This window comes from Nicotiana tabacum, chromosome 4, assembly GCF_000715075.1.
Source record: "Nicotiana tabacum cultivar K326 chromosome 4, ASM71507v2, whole genome shotgun sequence".
Taxonomy (NCBI): Eukaryota; Viridiplantae; Streptophyta; class Magnoliopsida; order Solanales; family Solanaceae; genus Nicotiana; species Nicotiana tabacum.
In genome coordinates, this window is record NC_134083.1 from 46,405,109 (window position 1) to 46,426,190 (window position 21,082).

General features: G+C 34.6%; 1 protein-coding gene across 2 annotated transcripts; it reads right to left on the bottom strand.

Moving 5' to 3' along the window:
* Nucleotides 1-3,612: 3,612 nt before the first annotated feature.
* Nucleotides 3,613-8,962, bottom strand: LOC107832306 (SUMO-activating enzyme subunit 1B-1-like). Of its 2 annotated transcripts, none has more exons than XM_016660121.2 (11): nt 8,827-8,962; nt 8,498-8,602; nt 8,241-8,292; nt 7,736-7,931; nt 6,768-6,847; nt 6,526-6,642; nt 6,270-6,320; nt 5,042-5,108; nt 4,181-4,284; nt 3,989-4,093; nt 3,613-3,912 (listed from the first exon to the last, which is right to left on the bottom strand). In XM_016660121.2, the coding sequence occupies exons 2-11, from the start codon at nt 8,584-8,586 to the stop codon at nt 3,802-3,804; spliced, it is 972 nt and encodes a 323-aa protein (XP_016515607.1). In that variant the 5' UTR covers nt 8,587-8,602; nt 8,827-8,962; the 3' UTR covers nt 3,613-3,801. The 2 variants fall into 2 exon arrangements, with proteins under 2 accessions (XP_016515607.1, XP_016515608.1); XM_016660122.2 differs by having other exon boundaries at nt 8,738-8,844.
* Nucleotides 8,963-21,082: the final 12,120 nt, after the last annotated feature.

The following is a 21,082-nucleotide window of genomic DNA, read 5'->3' on the forward strand; positions in this document are numbered from 1 at the left end:
TCTAATCTCTAATAGAACAAAGAATATTTCAATATGTCAATGGGGTTTTACCTTCTTGTCATTTTTTCTTCAAATATTGGACAAATAATTTTCAGTAGTTTTTCTTTTCCCGTACCACTAATATTAGTATCACTTCTGTATTTTCTTATTTTTTGATTTCTATCACCGCCTATTATTTTTTATTTCGGTTATCTTATTTTCTTGTTGTTGTTACTGTTTCTTTTTCCATGGCTTCTATACTACCATATTTCTTTTTCATGACTGCTGTGATTATGATTTCCTTGAGCCAAGAGTCTATCGGAAACAACTTATCCACCTTCGCAATGTAGGGGTAAGGTCTGTCTATACACTACCCTCAGCAGACCCCACTTGTGGGATATCACTGGGTATGTTGTTAATGTAGTTTGATGTTCATATTGTAGATGATATTATTGGGATAACATTTGAGATTGTATGGATTATAATGGTACGTAAACTTAGTCTGGCATTCTGATATGAAATTTGTAGCTTAAAAGTAACATGAAATATGAGGAAAATTGTTCTTGTACCATAACAATTAAATTTTTCCTTTTCAAGAAACTATATAGGAGTATGATTCTTAGCATATCATGGAACAATAACACCTCGTAATTTAGGATGTGAAGAGAACTTTTTAGTTGGATAAGTTTTTTATGTTCTAGTGTAGTAAAGTTAAATGTATCAATTAACATTGTTTGTAGTGTCTAAGTTGGGGCACAGAAAATGATTATGATACCCTAAGACTATTTTGTATGGAGTATAACATTTGTTAAATTTTTTTGTAATTTTGTTTTTTGGTATTTGGTTGTCTAAAACTGTTATTTAATACAACTTGTTTATGTCATACGCACAGAAACAACTTATATCTTTTTTAAGCATAAACTATTAGCACGTAAAAATTGGTATTAAACTTATTGATTATTACCGAACAAATCGATATGCATCCTAATGTCCCATATTCGCACTTCACCAACTTCACATTTTGGAAACGTAGCAGGGAAAAAGAAAAATAAAGCTTCATCCAGTGATTCATTATATATGCTTCTTACTTCTTAGGATGTAATAACAAATATTTAATCATAATCCTTTTTTGCTGCTTAAAATGTTAATAACCGTTGATATGTTACAGACAATGAAGTCGTGTTAAATTTTAAGGCATTCTGGACAGTAAATTACACACATTCTTCTTGTATTCAACATTGATTTGAGTCTGATTCGAAGAAAGCTTGAATAAATGCTACTAATCAGGTTTTCGTGCATTCTCTTAAGTCAGCTTCGTAGGTTGGAGGTTCCTATTTGCATTCAACTTTTTCTTGTTGGTTTCTCTTGGAGTGATTCAAGCGCTCTTAACCGGAAATAACATTAAAAAAAAAGAAGTAAAAACGTACCATAGTAGATCTATGATTTGCCTGATTTGCCCTCCGTCAAACCATTTATAAAACATATTAGATACAGGGGCGGACCCACATAAGGTCAAAAGGGTTCAAATGAATCCGCTTCCTTGAAAATTTTGATATTTTACATAAGTTAAATTCTGTAAAATGAGAATATATGAACCCATTTTATATAAGTCCATCCAGTTGAAAAAGTGGTCTAGCGGGTTCGAGGTTAACTAAAGTGTCTCGAGTTCGAAACCTAATGGTAGCGTTTTTAGTTTTGTTCCTGTGTGCATATTAAGTGCACGTGCATGTCCCTTTAATGCCAAAGGGCCTAATAAATAGCTTGCATTGTTAGGTAATTCTTTTTTTAAACGAATAGCCAGCTACTTTATTCCCTTAAGTGTGCTTTTATTTTCTTTTATCTCTATTTTATTTTCTATATGATCCTCTAATGAAATCCAATAAGAATTAATCTCCGGTCTATTTAACTTCAATAGATGAAATCTTACAGTATTTTTTGCTAAAATATGCAAGTGCATATCTTGAAATTATTTGTAATGTGTTAGTTCATATTAAACTAGGTTATCTTAAATTGTTTATTTTTATTACAATTAAATTGTTAGTTCACTTTATAAGCTATCTTCTCTTATAGTTACTAGTTTATTTTAAGTTATAACTCTTTATTTTCTGTTGTCCTATTATTTTTCTAAATTAATAACTTTGTTATTTTTAATTTATTAGAGTTTAATAAAACTCTAAAATCTAAATTGAGTAAATAGAATATTTTTTTAAAGTTTAAATAAAAATATAAAACTAAGTAACTGTTAACATTTTTAGTTAAAGTAATTGGTTTTTGTTAAATGTTTTAAGTTTTGTGCCCTATTTGTTTTTTTTTTTTTAAAGAAGAACAGAATTCGGACCTCTTTTGTTTATTATTTAATTATTCATTTTTTTAAGATATCCTTATGAACCCAAACAAAAAAAAGCGCCACAAATCCCGCTTATCAGTACAACCCCTATCGTTGGTTAAGGTCGTTTTAAGTTGAACCGCTTGCGTAAAATTTTGGATCCGCCACTGATTAGATCAGGGGCGGAGCCGGCCTTTTGGCTATGGGTTCGGCCGAACCCAGTAGCTTTGGTCAAAACCTTATATTTGTCTTAAGAAATTCATTGAATATGCATAAATTATTAAGTTAGAACCCAGTAACTTAAAAGAACTTGAATTCTGAACCCATAAGTTTTAAATCCTGGCTCCGCCTCTGGATTAGATACTATAATTTTGCAAACGAGGTTTACATTAACTATGGATTTCCGGTTTCGTTCTCCGTCATAACATGATCATTATTTAACGATAAAGGTGTGGACGTCGAAAATCACGGTAAAACATTAGTGACTAGTCGAATGTATTCCTATGCCATACCAGTAGGTAGTAGTATTAAAACCTCTCTATCTTCACAAGACATTGGTAAGGTCCGCATATGCATTACCCTTCCCCGACCCACTCTAGGATTTGTGGTTGTTGTAAACGATGCTACAAACCAAAGGGCACCGGTAACGCTACCAAGTTTCAACATTTATTCGTCGGCTGTCCATTCTGTAGCAGTTTCATTTTTGGATTACTTTTACTGTTAAATTATCTGTTCCAGTATTCTTTTCTCTCGTAGATCTCTCCTTCAGCATTTTAAAATTCTTCTGTTTTTGTAGTCTTTTCTCTCGTGTAAAATTTGACACTTCGGCAAGCCAATAGTTTGTTTCTCTCTCTAATAACATCGCTTTCAAAACTAGTAATAGCATATTTTAAAACTTGGAACTTCCAACAATATCATCAGAAAAATTACTCTTCGACATAAATTGCAACAGTCAACTTTACTCGGTGGAAACTTGAGTATGCTGAATAAGTCGTTTATTAAGAATATACATAATGGTGATGTTATAACATGTCTCATTCCAAGATGCTAATATAAAATTATGTCAAATTTGTCGAACCATTTTCTTTTTATTTTCCTTTTGGTGATTCTCAAATCAATGACTGGCAGAAGAGATCATGTACAACTAATAATTAGAAGGGTTTGAGTAAAAGATTGGTATAAAAAACATGCAGTTCAGAACAACTTAGGCCATGAAGGCAGCATGAGGAGAGTAACTTGGCATGCCTAGAGATCTCGAGAGAATAGTGACAACTGAAAATGAGACAATATCCGCATGTTTCAGAATATTAGCCAACGCGAACCCTCAACTGATGGTATCAAGTGTCAAAAACATCATAAATTTTGCTAATCAGAACTCTAAGTTGAATGAATGTCCACAGGTTTAGCTGTAATTAGTCATATGGTTTACCTAAAAGATACCCCAGAAAGGTCAGCTTTCCTTAAAAGACGGTTTCTATCATTAAGTCAGACCATCCTCAGCTGTTGACATTCGATATATCTTCTATTATCCCTTTACCATCCATGGCATCAAAGAAGAAAAAGTTCTTAAGAGGATCTCCTTTGCCAGATATTGCTTTTATCACCTCCTGCAAAGGAAGAGAATTACAACACATTAGTAAAGAAGTCCAAAAGTTTTAGTCAACACAACAGTGGCATAATTACCTGTCCAAGAATTCCTCCCATGATTGCACAGACAGGAGGAAATTCGCTTCTACTTGCTATCAATCTTTGCAGAAGAGAATCTGGGATCTGAGATTCGTTTAAGCACTGTAATCAAGAGGAAATATAGGTTAGCAACCTAGAGGAAAGGTATGAAACTTATATACAAGAGCATATCAGATTCCGGGGATATACATGTGCCTCACAGAGTTCCTTTCTCAACTTCTGAACATTTTGAAGGTCATCAGCAGAAGTTTCTCCAGGATTCCGGCCCTCAAGCTCTTCAAACCTTTCTATAACTGCAACAGAGTTAGTGGTCAAGGAGTCAGGTGACAAGCCACATAAATAAATTATTCTTCCGCTCAAGCTATATATCAGAAGAACGTGTTATCAATTTGTCACCATTATTACTATTCAGATCACTAACAATAAGATCGTCATTGATATATTACACGTTCAGGCTGCCAAAATTTGGATTATGACCGGCAACTGCTATTAGTCAACAACATTCACTACAACTAAAAGACATTTTAGAAAAAGCATAAATAGTATACGGCGAGAAAGAAGTCAAGTACACAAAGTCATAAATTTCGGACAGTACCCAGTCAAGTTTCTCAAAAATATTCATGCTTGTCAATTATAATTAACAACATAGTATTTGAATAGCACGTGCAAGTCCTCTTTTCTGACAAGTCCTGGATGAGAATACTGCCTGCTGGAGATAAACGTTTTCTATATGTATTTCCCAGAGGCGGGAGTAAGGGAGGGGGGACACGATTATGCTAACATTACTGCATGCTGGAGATTAACATTTCCTATAGGCCCACTTCTCAGATGTATATGATTGGTCCTTACTTTCTGTATTTCTGATCTATGGACAAGCAAAAGTTTTCAGAAATTAAGCAAATCATCATAGTTCTGACTCAGATAACTCTCCTTTATGGAATGCTGAATACCAAGTGACATTTAGCAAATCTCAGATAAGAAGTCGCTGTATTAGACAACCCATCACAATAGCTGCATAAGAATTTACAAGAAACAGAGCAATACAATTACCTCTCATTGCAAAGTATAGCTTTGACATCCTCTTGGGTAGAGATCTCCAGGGGACTGCAATGGCTTCCTGCAAATATTAATCTTAGGGCAATTGTGGCAATACTCAGCAACATAGGAAATAAGGAAACCCTATGGACTTAAAAAACGAGTAATGATGAAGTCAAGCTTTTCATTCGATATTTTTGTTAACGGGATATGAAAGGGATTCTTTAGTGCACATTTTGTTGTTAACGGGGTTCGAAAAGGATTCTTCATTGTGTAGAAAATATTATAGTGTAAGGTAATTTAGGTATTTGTCAGTACCTTTCGACAATATTATGACTTCAGAATTGCATGTAAATTTTATTCAAAAAGTTACTGCATTTCTGTCCTTGTTTATTGTTAGGAAGATTAATACCCAAAGAATTTCAAATCTAGATGCAACCAAATGTGTCTGAATTTAAACTAGAACTGGAAATGTGAACTATATCCGTGCTGAGACTGGTAATAAACAAATTGCCAAAGCTGTAATCGATGTCTGGGAATGGCTAGTACAGAAAAAGGCAATGACGGGAGACAGGTGCAAAAGAAACCACAGGAAGCAAGTTTTGATGATTCCTCAATGGCATTGACAACACATTCAGAAGGATGTGGTATGTAGGGAGATCATCTCTGTGCTTTGTATTCTAGTTAGTCTGAATCATAGACTTGCACAATATGGACAATCACTTAGGCAAATCGTCTACAATTAAAAGCTGCCATATACTTTTACAAGCTACACAAATACCACATACAAATTTAAGCTGACCATCAAGTACTTATAAATGCATTGAGACAAGGTAAAAAGTGATTTAAGAAATGAAAACACAAACATCAGGCTCTATCTTCAGAAGGTGAAACGTGCATGCTATAAGCTTGTGATACGAAATAAAATATCATTTGTTTGTTGGAACTACTATAATGTCTCCAATCTTTGATAGTCATGATATATTTTCTGCTAGACACATAGATGTTATAAACTTGAGTCAAAAAAATTTCTACGATTGACCTCAATGAGAATTTGTTTCAGTTTTGACTTTCAATTGGACTATGCTTTTGCTGACTAAAGACTTCAAAATTTATTTAACCTAAAAATATTTATCATAAATAGAAAGATATATATAACTTTAACAGTGGAACAAGTTAGCAAAATACTATTATGGCTAAATAAAAACAAATATTATTAGTTTATGCTTCAATGAAGTTATACCTCAAAACTTGGATACTGCAATGTGCATTCCATCGTCTCTTCATTTTTTTTCTGCAAAAGTAACAGAGAATTTACTGAAGGCCTTGAGGTCCACTTTCTTTTAATATGAAAAAGACATAGACCAAGTGGACATAGAGGGAAAAAAGATCAGTGACTCTACCTTAATCATTTAGGGGGGAAGATTACATTTAAGAGAGAAAAGGATATAATCCAGCAGAACAAAGAGAAATAAACAAAGAAATGAGTTGGTTATAACCTTACAATAGCTGTAATTCTGCAAGTCAACAAATATCTCACCACAGGAGTCTCGGCATTCTACACTGTAAAATGCAACACGCTTTGGCAACTTGTGACACTTAGCATTTACTGATTTCTGCAAAAGGAAACATAATCAAAACAACTATTGTCAGTATTTCCCGAAAGGTACCAGTTAGGAAGGAATCTGATAATTTTATTAAAGATTAGTTAAAACAGCATATAATGGAAGGATAATTTTACTTTCGTCAAAAGGGAGCAACAGCTAACAACAACAACATCAAACTTCTGAAAGAAATCAGCATCAAAATTGAAGAGAGCGCCTGAAAAATATAGTATAAAAGTCACATGAGAAATTTCCAACAGCTTTGAAACAGAAAAATTGATTTTGACATTAAATAGACAAAGTTACTTAACACATAACGAAATGTCAAAAACAAGCACATCAGGAAGTCAAGCTAAAAAATAACATAATAACAAGCTTGCTGTATTATAGGATTTGCAATTATTGAATGAGTTATCTAACAGCTTAAAATGCACGGGTGTATTACAGCCTCATTCAGTGGTCAGCTTAAAGGAAAATCACTATTATAATGTAAGCAATTAGATGAACAACCAGACAGCTGAGGCAAAATTGGGAGAAAGTGAGAGTTTTCTGTGGCTGACATTGAGCTGATTTAGATTCAGGTGATTATGGCCGTTTGTCAAAAGATTCTAGAGCCTAAGTTTACAACACCACGTGACACGGAAATTTCCTGATGCACCACGGCAGCGAATCAAGAAATGCAAATGCTTATTCTGCAAAATAAGTAACAACTTTAAGAAGAAACCAATTCTTTTTTTGTGAGACATCCTAAGCTTTTCCCTTGAAACTGAGTATACTTATCAAAGTATCCTCCGCATTCTTTTTGACAGATGATGCTAGTGAAACTGTGATGCTGTGCTTAGTCATTTATAATTTCTTGTTTCCGTTTTAAATCCCCACCTTACTATGTTCCTTTCATCCTGCATTCAACTTGAGACTCCATTCGATGAGGCAAGCATGACATAAGAAGCAATGTCCAGATAAAGCAACAACAATGAAAATGCAAAATTTTGCATGAGATAGAGGAAAGAAGCAAACTAATAGTTCATCCAAAAAAAAAAAAAAACCTTTCTCTACAGCAACAGAAGCTAGCAAACTAATAGTTCATCCAAAAAAAAAAAAAAACCTTTCTCTACAGCAACAGAAACCATAGGGTTGAAATCCTTCAATGAATCACAGCAAAGCTCAGCAACGGACTTCCCACGGAAAGCATTTTCATCAGGAGGAATTAAGAAATTAGCTAATAATAGTTCTTCTGTTACCAAGCGATCATCATTCAGCGTCAAACTACCTACTCCAGCTAAAACAATATTCTTGCAGAACTGGGAAAAGAAAGGTAAATAATTAAACAAAACATAGACAAACAAATAAGTTAGAACAAGTACAAGAAGCTACTCAAAATTAATTTTAGCAACTGGTACTCCAGATGTTCGATAGGAACATATCAAGGGGCCAATAATCATGACGTGTAATATTTATGAGCTTGGTGAATTATCATGTAATAGCCCAATTCAAAGAGACAATACTATAATTAGTGATTAATATGTTCTGTTGAGTGTTGCTGCGAAAAACACTGTGCCATAGTAAAAATATATTAACAATAAAAAGAGTTCAAAAAGTAGAAAAGCTACCTCAACACTAGTTCCTTTCAGTCCACTAACAAATACATGAGATTTGCTGAGCCTGAAGCAAACAACAAATAATACAGATTGAAATCCAAATCGAATAAATAGAGATGTTCTACTACTTATTTTCTTTATTTCCAAATAAAAAGCTGGTATACAAATTTATGTGTTTAAGTCGATGTATATTTTTTTCTTTTTTAATCAGTAAGTGGATGTACATGCTAAACAGCTATCTGTTCGTGACGCGTCATATTGATATTTACCTTCTCTGAGCATCAACACCCCAAACCCTAATTTGACGATCATAAATGGCAGTTTCCTGCTCCGTCAATTGTTCACCTTCTGTTCCCATTTGTCCCAATTGCAGCCTGAAAAAAAAAATAGCATTACTCAAGTATAAAGCAATAACAACAAATTATAACCTCAAAACCAAAGTCGAATCTGTTCAATGTAATTGCATAAAGAAGACGCGCAATAACAAATAGAAACTCCCCGACCCGCACCCAGCTCAAAAAACCTCCGGATCGGGTTCGTTTCTCGAAAGGAAAATTGGAAAAAAAGAAGACGACGAAGTAGTGGAAAGAGAGCATACACTCAACCACAGAAGAACTGAGCTTGTTTGCAGAAGAATATAGGGTTCTACTTCGCAGCGTCTCTGTTTTCTTCTCTTTGGTTTTGCTTTCTGTTTGGTCAAATAGTGAAGTCAAAGTAAAACTGATTGAAAATTACTCCTCATATAAATGATGACTTCCATTTCAAGATTTAATTTTCCTAAACTTTGATATGAGAAAAGTTGTAAGCAATTTATTACTACTGCTTTTTTAGGAAATATAATTTTAAGAATAAAACTAATCTAGTGTTTTTTAATTTCAAAAAGTTGATGAAATTAATCCAAAAGCTTATGTTTCAAACTTCAAAATATTTTGAAGTTGAAAAATGTTTCAAGTTGATAAATTAATACTTATTTAAAATAATTTTTAAATATTATTTAAAATATTTGAGGCAAAATCTATAGTAAAACGCGATATTCTCCGATGGTGTCTTCTTAATTGATGTCATACTCTTTAAACTGCATTCTGTGCTGAGTCGAACTTGCAAAAAACATTTCATCATAATAAGAGGTTTTACGTTCGAGTCTTGAATATAGTAAAACTTTACCTGCATCAAATATTTATCCTAAATCATTTATCATGGTAAAGTGATAATTTAAGAAAAGAAGGTGTATTATTTAAGAGATCGTTACACAAATAGCCGGCCAGATTCACAGCTTACTTTTCCTAACTGATATACATAAATTATATATTGATTAATATACGTAGTTATACACATATTGTAAATGAACTATACATATGTTATACATCCGCCGGCTATTTTTAGTTTAAAAGATTAATTAAGTGGGTGGCTATTTGAGTTAATCCATCACTTAAATAATGAAGAAATTATTTAATTATAGTTTAGTGATATCACAATAATTGTAAAGACATGTGTTATATATTTATTGGTTTAGTTTAAACGTTCGATGCGGGTAAATTTTTATTCTCAGAGGGAGGATCCTTTTGATAAGAAGTGCTTTACCCAGAGTGGCCCGGAACGGTTTTATGCAAAATCGAACTAGTAAGGTTTCAAAGCAAATACTAGACACCAATTTAGAAACCAAAAAACAAGAGTGTAACAAATTGAGAGAGACTATAGCGACGCTTTCGCAGCAAAATAAAATAACAAATGTACCAAAAAAATATAATAAGAATAAGTATTTCTTGGACATGCTTATATTCACATTAAATTTCAATTCAAAAGTTCGATTAAACATTATAAAGAAAATTAGACAATCAGATTGCGGAGAGTCTTAAGGAGTACATCTGGAGTAACACAAGAGATTTGCAAAAATTAAATCCTCCTTTTGGGAATTTTGTAAAGAAAAACTGGAAACCTTATTGAACAAAAAGAAAATAGTCACAGAGATTTCCATAATTTCTAAGTAAAGAAGTACAAAGTAAACATAGACACAAGCCAACAATTCTCTCCTTTATTTATTATTTTTTTTTAACAATTCGATATTCGAAAATAAGTTACTGACTGATTAAAATTCGTGTTATCGAGCAGTCTCAAGTGGAGTGTTCCCTATTAGGAGTTATTCTCAAGAATCGGACCGAGATCTTAGATTAAGGGCGAAGAAATCTCATCTATATCAAACAATTCTAGTGCAATTGTATTATTTGCTTCATATTGGTGTTCAATCTTAACTAGACAAAAGTTGTTATGTGCATCTTCGTGAACACAGATAAGAAGAGTACAATTAGTGGTGGCAAAATGAACTTTTTAAAAATAGATTAAATATGAATAAGATCCCTATTATCCATTTAAAAAATAGATAATCAATGGATAATGAGTTTAACTTCTACATTTGCAAAGACCCAAATTGGAGGTTCTTCAAGTTTGGGAGACTAAAAATTTTCTCAAAAGTGATTATATTATCCGTTGGTTAACCAATTTCTATCTATATTAAATATGGACCCGGTCAAATACTTTATTCATTTTTGCATTACTCGTTTTTTATCGGCTTATATCTGACCCGACTGCCTGTTATTATTTGGTAGGAAAACACAGTAGAGCGCGAAGCAGACATTATATATAGTGCGTACCTGCCAAACATGGGAATGAGAATCTGACATCTTGTTAAAATAACATGTTCAATTTTTTCTTCTTCTTCTTCTACATGACATACTAACATCTTCAAACCTGAAGCCCAACATAAATAAATGAATAAATTAATTCTATATATATCCATTGGGGGTTCATATATATTTCACCTATATATAATATATGGAGTTTACTACGGTAATCATGATGAAATTTAACTGACTAACTTACCAAGTTTTTTGTCATAATCTTGCTTTAGATTAGTAGGCATGGTTAATGCTCCTATCCAAGAAGAGGACCTCTTGTTTTATGCTGCTTTTGGTATCTTTTCTCTTTACAGATAATTCAGGAGAAGTAGAAAGAATGTAAAACGAATGAAAATCCAGAAGGGGGGGGTGTGTGGATTCATTTCCATTCATAATTAACAATATGTCGGGAAACTGAAATATTCAAGGAACTTGAAGTGCAATAGTCGCATAATATAATGAAAATGGCTAAAGATATTAAATTTTACTAACATTTATTTTTCCTGTCATGATTGGATAATTGTATTTCTTCATAAGATAGATAGTTGTAAGATTTTTACATTGTTATTTTATTCACAACTACTTTTAAAAACCAAAGAAATAACTATATTTTCAAAGATATGTTGACCTTTAGATCTAAAAAAAATAGAGGAATTGTTCACACGCACCAATCTGTTTAATCACATGGACTAAGGTTAATTATGTTATTGTGCCAAATAAGATAAATTACTTTTTTTATGCAACAGTTTCAGGTTGGTACATACTGTGAAACAAGTTTAAACCAAAAAACCCTACTGTAAAACATGTCGCGTAGACTCAAAAATATAAGAATGCACTTTTTACTTTAGAAAATTAAAATAGGGTAAAAAATTATCCACACTCGATGTTTACACTGAATGAATAGATGCATGAAATATATTTTCATATAGATTTTTTTCACCTAATCATGATTCATTAAAACATATTATTACTTTATGATAAGTTGATATGAATAAATGTATATATTGGGTATGAATAAATTTTTGCCAATCACCTTAGAAATTAAAACCAAGGGCTATTAGTTGGAATGTGAAAGCTAAAGCCGTTTTACACTTTAACAATGCCTATTGTAACCAACATCATTCCTAAGCGTGGTAACTTAAAACAATGTTAAGACCAATCTAAAGTTATTTTAATTTGTGTGCTTTGTATAAGGGAGAAATGTGCATAATTATTTCAACTGTATGATTGACCCAAAAACCATATCTAATTTTCTAAAGGTCTTAATTCCAACATACACTTATATGTATAGTACGAAATGGAAGAAGGGTCAACTTGACAAAACTTATGTTGTAAGCTGTAACTAAATCTAATGTTTACCATAAATTTTGTCTAGCTAATTGGTTAGTTTTAATTTTTGTTGCTTTGACAGATCTTACCGTCCTGGAAGAATTTTACTCTCTCCGATTCACAATAAGTGACCAATTTACTTTTTCATTTTGGTCCAAAATAAGTGTCCATTTATGTAATCAAGAAAAAATTCAATTTGTTTTTACTCTTTTACCCTTATGTGCATATCCCTAAAAAGTTTTCTTACTCATAACATTAAATCCACTATAACTATGTGACCAATATTTAATTAAGGGTAGTTTAGTCATACTAGGTATTTTTGTATAGAATTTAGTATTTTCTTAATGGGCGTGCCTAAAACAAACTGGTAACTTATTGTAGACCAGAGGGATTATATGTTCTGAAGAGGCTGTTTATTGTATTGTTCACATGTCATTCTCAACTATAATGTAATAAAGTAAAAGGTTAATAAATCTTGGAATGTCATAGTTAAAAGAATAAGAGTTTGTAACATATGATTTTGGGAAAAGAAAAGAACGTATGATTTTGGGAAAAGAAAAGAAACGGCTTCAGTGGCATACATAAACGTATAGAGTATATCTATCTATCTATATCATATACTATATTATAAGTGTGAATATCAAATGTGAAATCCTACTCATATCATATATATATATATATATATATATATATATATATATATATATATATATATATATATATATATATATATATATATATATATATATACTATATTATAAGTGTGAAGACCCTAAGTCAAAGTTAAAAGACTTAAAATATCCTTCAAAAGCAGAATGACCAAACTACCCTTTATTTAATAATTTATTTGAACTAACTTTATGTGGAGCAATTAATTAATTATGTTAATCAACTTTAAAGTCAAAAATTAATTTACAAATTTACTTTACCCTTACAATCAAATAGTATTCCAATAATTTCTACTACTCTTTATTATATGAATAAATAATGAAAACATAGAATGCAACGTACGCATGAGATGTCCCTGTAACTAGCGAAATCTTTTTGTATTCTCAACTAAGCTAATGTAATAATGGAATTGAAACTCTTCCACTTCTTTGTTATTTTTATACTCTTCTAGATGAATTAAACACCCATAACGTTATAGCAAATGAAAGACATTGTAATGTATCAGTACTCACTCCATGTAATTTAATGAGGAGTTGTCACGATCCGGAATTTCCACCGTCGGGATCGTGATGGCGCCTAACATTTCACTTGCTAGGCAAGCCAACGTTAAAGAATCATTAAACCAAATCCTTATTTTCATTTAGTAAATAACAATAATTAGCTAAGATGAAATATAATAAGTGCGGAATAATATAAAGACTGTATCAATTACTACCACTCGGATCTGGAGTCACAATTCACGAGCATTCTAGAATTCACTACAAGCAATAGTCTGAGAGAAATACCACTGTTTGAATGAAAGAAACAGTAAAACAGAAAAGATAGACGGGGACTTCAAGGTCTGTGAACGCCGACAGATCTACCTTGAGTCTCCGGATAGCGGGTCCAACAACTAAAATCTCGATCAACCCGAGCAGGTACCAAAATCTGCACAGAAAGTGCAGAGTGCAGTATCAGTACAACTGACCCCATGTACTGGTAAGTGTCGAGCCTAACCTCGACGAAGTAGTGACGAGGCTAAGGCAAGGCACCTACAAATCAACCTGTGTAGTTTAACAATGTATATACAAATAACAGTAATGAAGAATTAGACAGGAGATATCGGGAGGGAGAAATATGCTGGGGGAAATACGAGATAAAGAACTACAGCATAATGATAACTGGAACAACCAATATATTATGAATCAACAGGAACACGAATACAGTAAAGGAAAAATGCACGACATCACCTTTCGTGCTTTTACTCCTAGTCTCACCATAAATCAATAGGAACGACACGGCATCACCCTTCGTGCATTAACACTCACATTATGGCACGACATCATCCTTCGTGCATTAACATTCTCCCTTACCAAAATGCAATGCATAAATAATAACAGGGAGATAGAATAACAAGTACAAGCCTACTTCAACATTTGGTTCCACAATATATCACCAGAAAATTCGTAAACATGATAAGAACGATCAATTTAACAACACTAGTATAAACACATAGCAATTAGGCATACGAAAGAGACAATATAAGAAAAACAGAAGAAACATGGAAAATAGGTAAATTGACGGTGCATAAGTACTCATCACCTCACATATACGCCGCTCACATGAATTTCACATAGCAAATAGTCTAAGGTTCCTAATTCCCTCAAGTCAGGGTTAGACACAATACTTACATCGCTCTGAAGGCCACTTAATTCTCAATCACAGCTTTTCCTCTAGAATTCACCTCCAAACCACTTGTATCTATTCAAAAATGACTCAATAATATCAAATATTTCTAAAGGAATCAATTATATTGCATAAATTAAATTTTCCAAATTTTTTTCCAAAAAGTCAAAAAATTGACCCCAGACCTGCTTGGTCAAAACCCGAGGTTCGGACCAAAATCTATTTATCCATTCACCCCCGAGCCCGAATATGTAATTGGTTTTGGAATCCGACCTCAAATTGAGGTCTAAATCCCCAAATTTTCGAAATTCCTAGTTTCTACCCTAACCCCTCATTCTACCATGAAAACTTTAGATTTTAGGTTGATAATTCATAAAATGTAATGAGTAATTGAAAGAAAATGGTTTAGAATCACTTACCAACACTTTGGGGAAGAAAATAAATCTTGAAAATCGCCTCTAGCCCTTTTGTTTTGTGAAAAGTGGGAAAAATGGCTTAATCCCGTGTTGGATTCTGTTTTAAGTGTTGGGCGACAGTGTGCATCGCGTTCGTGAGGCCGCTGTCGCGTTCACGAAGAGCATTGGCTGCCAAGTCTTCGTGTTCGCGAGACAGTGTTCACGTTCGCGTAGGCTACCCCCCTGGCCTTCGCGTTCGCGAGATATTTGCTCGCGTTCGTGATGAAGGAAAGGTTGACACCTCCCTCCCCCCCCAGTGCCTAACACTACGCGTTCGCGTAGGCTGCCCTCATCGCTTTGCGTTCGCGACCAAACCTTCGCGTTCGCGAAGAAGAAAATTCCGGCCTCATCAGCTTACTCTTCGCGTTCGCGAGAGGACCTTCGCGAATGCGAAGAAGGACATGCTAGAACACCAGAATCTGCAGAAAATCAGATTTTCCAAAGTCCAAAACATCCCGTGGCCTATCCGAAACTCATCCGAGCCCTCGGGGCTCCAAACCAAACATGCACACAAGCCTAAAAATATCATACGAACTTGCTCACGCGATCAAATCGCCAAAATAATACCTAGAACTACGAATTTAGCACCAAATCAAATGAAATTCTCAAGAACACTTTAAAACTTCTAATTTCTCAACTGGACGTCCGAATCACGTCAAATCAACTCCGTTTCTCACCAAATTTTACAGACAAGTCTTAAATATTATATTGGACCTATACCAGGTTTCGGAACCAAAATACGGACCCAATATCAACAAGGCCAAATATCAACCAATTCTTAAAATAAAATTAATTTTCAGACTTTTAATTTTCATCAAAAATTCAAAACTCGAGCTAGGGACCTCCGAATTCGATTCTGGGCATACGCCCAGGTCCCATAATTAGATACGAACCCACCGGGACCGTCAAAACAGGGATCCGAGCCCGTTTACAAAAAATATTGACCGAAGTCAACTAAAATTAATTTTTAAAGTAAAATTTTTTATTTTCATCAATTTGCGACATAAAAGTTTTCCGGAAACACGCCCAGACTGTGCACGCAAATCGAGGAGGGTAAAAATAAGATTTTCAATGCTTAAGAGCGCATTTTCGAGTTCTAAAACATAAAATAACCTTTTGGGTCATCACATTCTCCACCTCTAAAACAACCGTTCGTCCTCGAACGAACATTGAAAAGTACCTGGGCTGGTAAAAAGGTGGGGATATCTACTTCGCATATCGGACTCGGACTCCCAAGTAGCTGCCTCAATAGGCTGACCTCTCCACTGCACTCGAACTGAAGGGTAACTCTTTAATCTCAACTGGCGAACTTGCCGGGCTAGAATAGCCATCGGCTCCTCCTCGTAAGTCAAATCCTTGTCCAACTGGACAGAGCTAAAATCTAACACATGGGACGGATCGTCGTGATAATTTTGAAGTATGGACACATGGAATACCGGATGAACATCTGCTAAATTAGGTGGTAACACAAGCCTGTAAGCCACATCTCCCACTCTCTCCGGAATCTCAAAAGGTCCGATATACTTAGGGATCAACTTGCCCTTCTTTTCGAACCTCATTACGCCCTTCATGGGTGATACCCGAAGTAACACTCTCTCCCCGACCATGAATGCAACATCACGAACTCTGCGGTTGGCATAACTCTTCTGCCTGGACTGAGCTGTGCGAAGTCGATCCTGAATAATCTTGACCTTATCCAAGGCATCCTGTACTAAGTCTGTGCCCAACAACCGAGCCTCTCCCGGCTCGAACCACCCAACTGGCGACCGACACCGCCTACCATATAATGCCTCATAGGAAGCTATAGGCGAACTCTGCAAGGGGCAAGAACTGATCCCACGATCCTCCGAAGTCTATAACACATGCGCGGAGCATATCCTCCAAGATCTGAATAGTGCGCTCGGACTGCCCACCCGTCTGAGGATGGAATGTTATGCTCAACTCAACCCGCGTACCCAACTCACGCTGTACTGCCCTCCAGAAGTGCGAGGTGAACTACATACCTCGATCAGAAATGATAGACACTGGCACATCGTGGAGACGGACGATCTCACGAATGTAAATCTCTGCCAACCGCTCCGAAGAATAGGTAACTGCCACAGGAATGAAGTGCACTGACTTGGTCAGCCTGTCCACAATGACCCAAACTGCATCGAACTTCCTCTGAGTCTGTGGGAGTCCAACAACAAAATTCATAGTGATACGCTCCCACTTTCACTCAGGAATCTCTATCTTCTGAAGCAAACCACCAGGTCTCTGATGCCTACACTTTACCTGCTGGCAATTTAGACACCGAGATACATATGCAACTATGTCTTTCTTCATTCGCCTCCGCCAATAATACTGCCGCAAGTCCTGATACATCTTTCTTCATTTGCCTCCACCAATTCATACCAAGATTTGCCCAATGGTCACAATCAATTCCAATGATATAATAAAATCAGTTAATTTCACAACAAATAGCCCAAGGCTCCACTTAATGTATATAAAACCTCAAAATCAACCAACAGAGATAGAAAATAATTAACATAGGGCAACACCTTCATTAATCCAAATTTAGATAATTATATTAATACTTCTTCTTAAGCTTGCTTAATTAATTATTTGCATAGGAAAAATTCATAATGAAATTAAATTCCAAGAAATATCAAACCATCAAACTCACGGAATTCACATAAATATACAAGTAATAATTATATCAAATTGTCATATAAAAACAAATTCAATAAATGTGATTTGAGGCGTGGCACATAGATGATTAAATATATGCCAACAATTATCTAATTTACTACACAATATGTCCAAGACTTTAACTCAATAAATTTTGCATATATAAGCTCCAGTACATACTCGTCACCTCGCGTACACGGCTTTTCACATTTCATAAATGGCACATAACACTCGATGCCTAAGGGGTAATTCCCCCACTTGAGGTTAGGCAAGACACTTATCTTTTTGAAGTTAGGCCGATATTCCAAAATCGCCTTCTTGCTTGAATTGACCCCCGGACAGCTCAAATCTAACCAAATTAATTCAATTCAGTGAATACTAATTGTAGGAATTAATTCCATATGAAAATACTAATTTTCCAATAAAATCCGAAATTTAACTCAAAAATTGCCCGTGGGGCCCATATCTCGGAATCCGACGAAACTCACAAAATCCGACAACCCATTCAATTACGAGTCCACCCATACCAATTTTATCAAATTCCGATAACAACTCGACCTCCAAATCTTAAATTTTTATTTTTGGAAGATTTTGCAAAAAATTTGATTTTTCTTCCATAAATTCACGGATTCATGATGTAAATGAGTATGGAATCATGAAATATAATCAATATAGGATAAGGAACACTTACCCCAATGTTTTTCAGTGAAAATCGCCTAAAAATCCCCCAAGAACCGCCCAAGAACCGTGCTCCAAAAATTCAAAACGAAATGAAGGAAATGACCATTTTTGGTCCTTAAGTTTCTGCCCATCCGTCACTAAAAGTCTTTTTTCCGTCACTAAAAGTCCACACCAAAATTTGCTTGCACCAGCCTTCATTCAATTGATCATAACTTTATGTACAAATGTCCAAATGATGAATAGTTTAACTTTCTGAAAACTAAAATAAAAAAACTACAACTTTTATGTTTTGATAATTTTCCGATTTCTTATGAATTGCGAGATATAAGCTTCCAAAATTGACTCTACGCATCAGAAATTTCTGACGAAACTACTCTACCAGCCTTCATTCAATCCATCATAACTTTCTGTACAAATATCCAAATAATGAATGATTTAATTTTCTGGAAACTAGAATCAAAGTGATACAACTTTGACATTTTAAATATTTTCAGATTCTTTATAGATTGTGAGATATAAGCTTCCAAAGTTGGCTCCACGCACCAGAAATTTCTGGCGAACAGCTCTGCAACAGAAATTTCCAGCAACCCTCTTTGTCCGAAATCCATTCCGTTTACCTTCCCAAATCCACCCGAGGCCTTCGAGACCTTAACCAATTATACCAACATGTCCCAAAATACAATACGAGCTTAGTAGAGGCTTCAAACAACATCAAACAATATCAAAACGACGAATCACACCTCAAATCAAAATCTATGAACTTTGAACTTTTAAATTCTACATCTTGTGCCGAAACACATCAAATCAATTCGGAATGACTTTAAATTTTTCACACAAGTCATAAATGACATAACAGACCTATTTCAATTTCCAGAATCAAATTTCGACCTCGATATAAAAAAGTCAACCCCCGATCAAACTTCCCAAAAATTTAACTTTTCGCATTTCAAGCCCAATTCCACTACCGACCTCCAAATAATTTTTCGGACATGCTCCTAAGTCCAAAATCACCATACGGAGCTATTGACATCATCAAAATTCTATTTCGGAGTCGTTTGCTCAAAAGCCAACTCTCCGGTCAACTCTTTCCATTTAAGCTTCTAATTAAGGATTGTTTCTTTTAATAATTCCGAATCTTCCGAAAAATCAAACTCGACCACACCCGCAGGTCATAATACTTATTATGAAGTTGCTCGAAACCTTATGTCGCTGAACGGGGCGTTAAGTTTTTAAACGACAAGTCGGGTCGTTATATTCTCCTTCTCTTAAACAAACGTTCGTCCTCGAACGTGCTAAGAATTATTCTGAGGTTACCAAATTGATGATTTTACTTTTACACATATACTTACGGTTGATCCCACGTTACCGTATTTGAGATAAGACCGACAACACCGTATCAGTTGTGATTATTTTTTTGATTTACACTTATAAGCCTTAAAACCAATTTTTTACACTCCAAACATTTTCAAAAGGACCGATTTTCACATCAACGCACGGTATTAGTCTCAACTGGCTATAGCCACTCGTATCTACACACACATCAACTTTCTTGATAGTATTGAAGTACTTCAAAATTATTCCGGGGTGTTACATTCTCCCTCGCTTAGGATCATTCGCCCTCAAATACATAACATAACTTATCTCTTCTTTTGCACGTCTCAATCCCCCAAATTTTTACTAACTCCCAAAATTTTCAGAAATTTCGGCAGAGTCTTCCCTGTAAATGGGTCTATCCACCTGCCAGAGTAACACCAAAATAACTCCTAACAACTCATCCACAACCCAACAAAGCACCACAATGTATATATTAATAACACTAATCTCAGCATTACATGCACCGCATTATCATACTGATATCAGGACATGAAGCACATCATATGTATGCCCCATATCTCTGGTCTTAATAGTTGTTCATAATCGATTACAACATCGCCGATTAACCTCATATTAACCAAAACCTCGTTTCGAATTTTTCACAATACTGACAGCAAAATGTGAGGCATGAAGACCTCATAACTATTTACTCGACTTAACGAGTCACATTTAACGTCACCTGGGCACTCACCTCGTAGGCTAAAACTCAATAACTACGACACAATTATGGTACAGAAACACATAAAAGAATTATCACATAAGCCTATCAGGCATAACTTCCTATTAGTACTTTAGTACAAATTAAACTTCACAAAGGGAGAATTTAAACTCATAAATATTTTACCACAAGGACCTCGTCATTATATAACTTCCACTGTGGCTTGTATCCCGGTTTAAATATTTCACATCATATAAAAATGCGAGGATCTCGTCCTCAACTCCGAATCACAAGTATTTTGCACATTGTGCCAACTGAAATTTCAATTTCCTTTATTTCTTCTTTTCAATAAATTTCGTAAACATTTTTCATAACACATAATGAACCCTCATACCGGTAGGGCAGATAATTCATAAAATTGGAATCAATTATTCCGAAACACATCAAACCCACTGTAATGGTGCCCAAAAATAAAATGATAGGCACATGCTAACATCATCAAACCTCCCAACAGGGATAAATATATAAATGGTTCACAAAATTACGATGCTCACCCATATGCGGAGCATAATAGGAGGACTCGCCTCAACATTCAGAACCGAATCCAATTAAGAAAAAATATTCTTTTATAACAGATCAGGATCATACCTGTAACGACACCATCTGGTGTAGTGGCTTCAG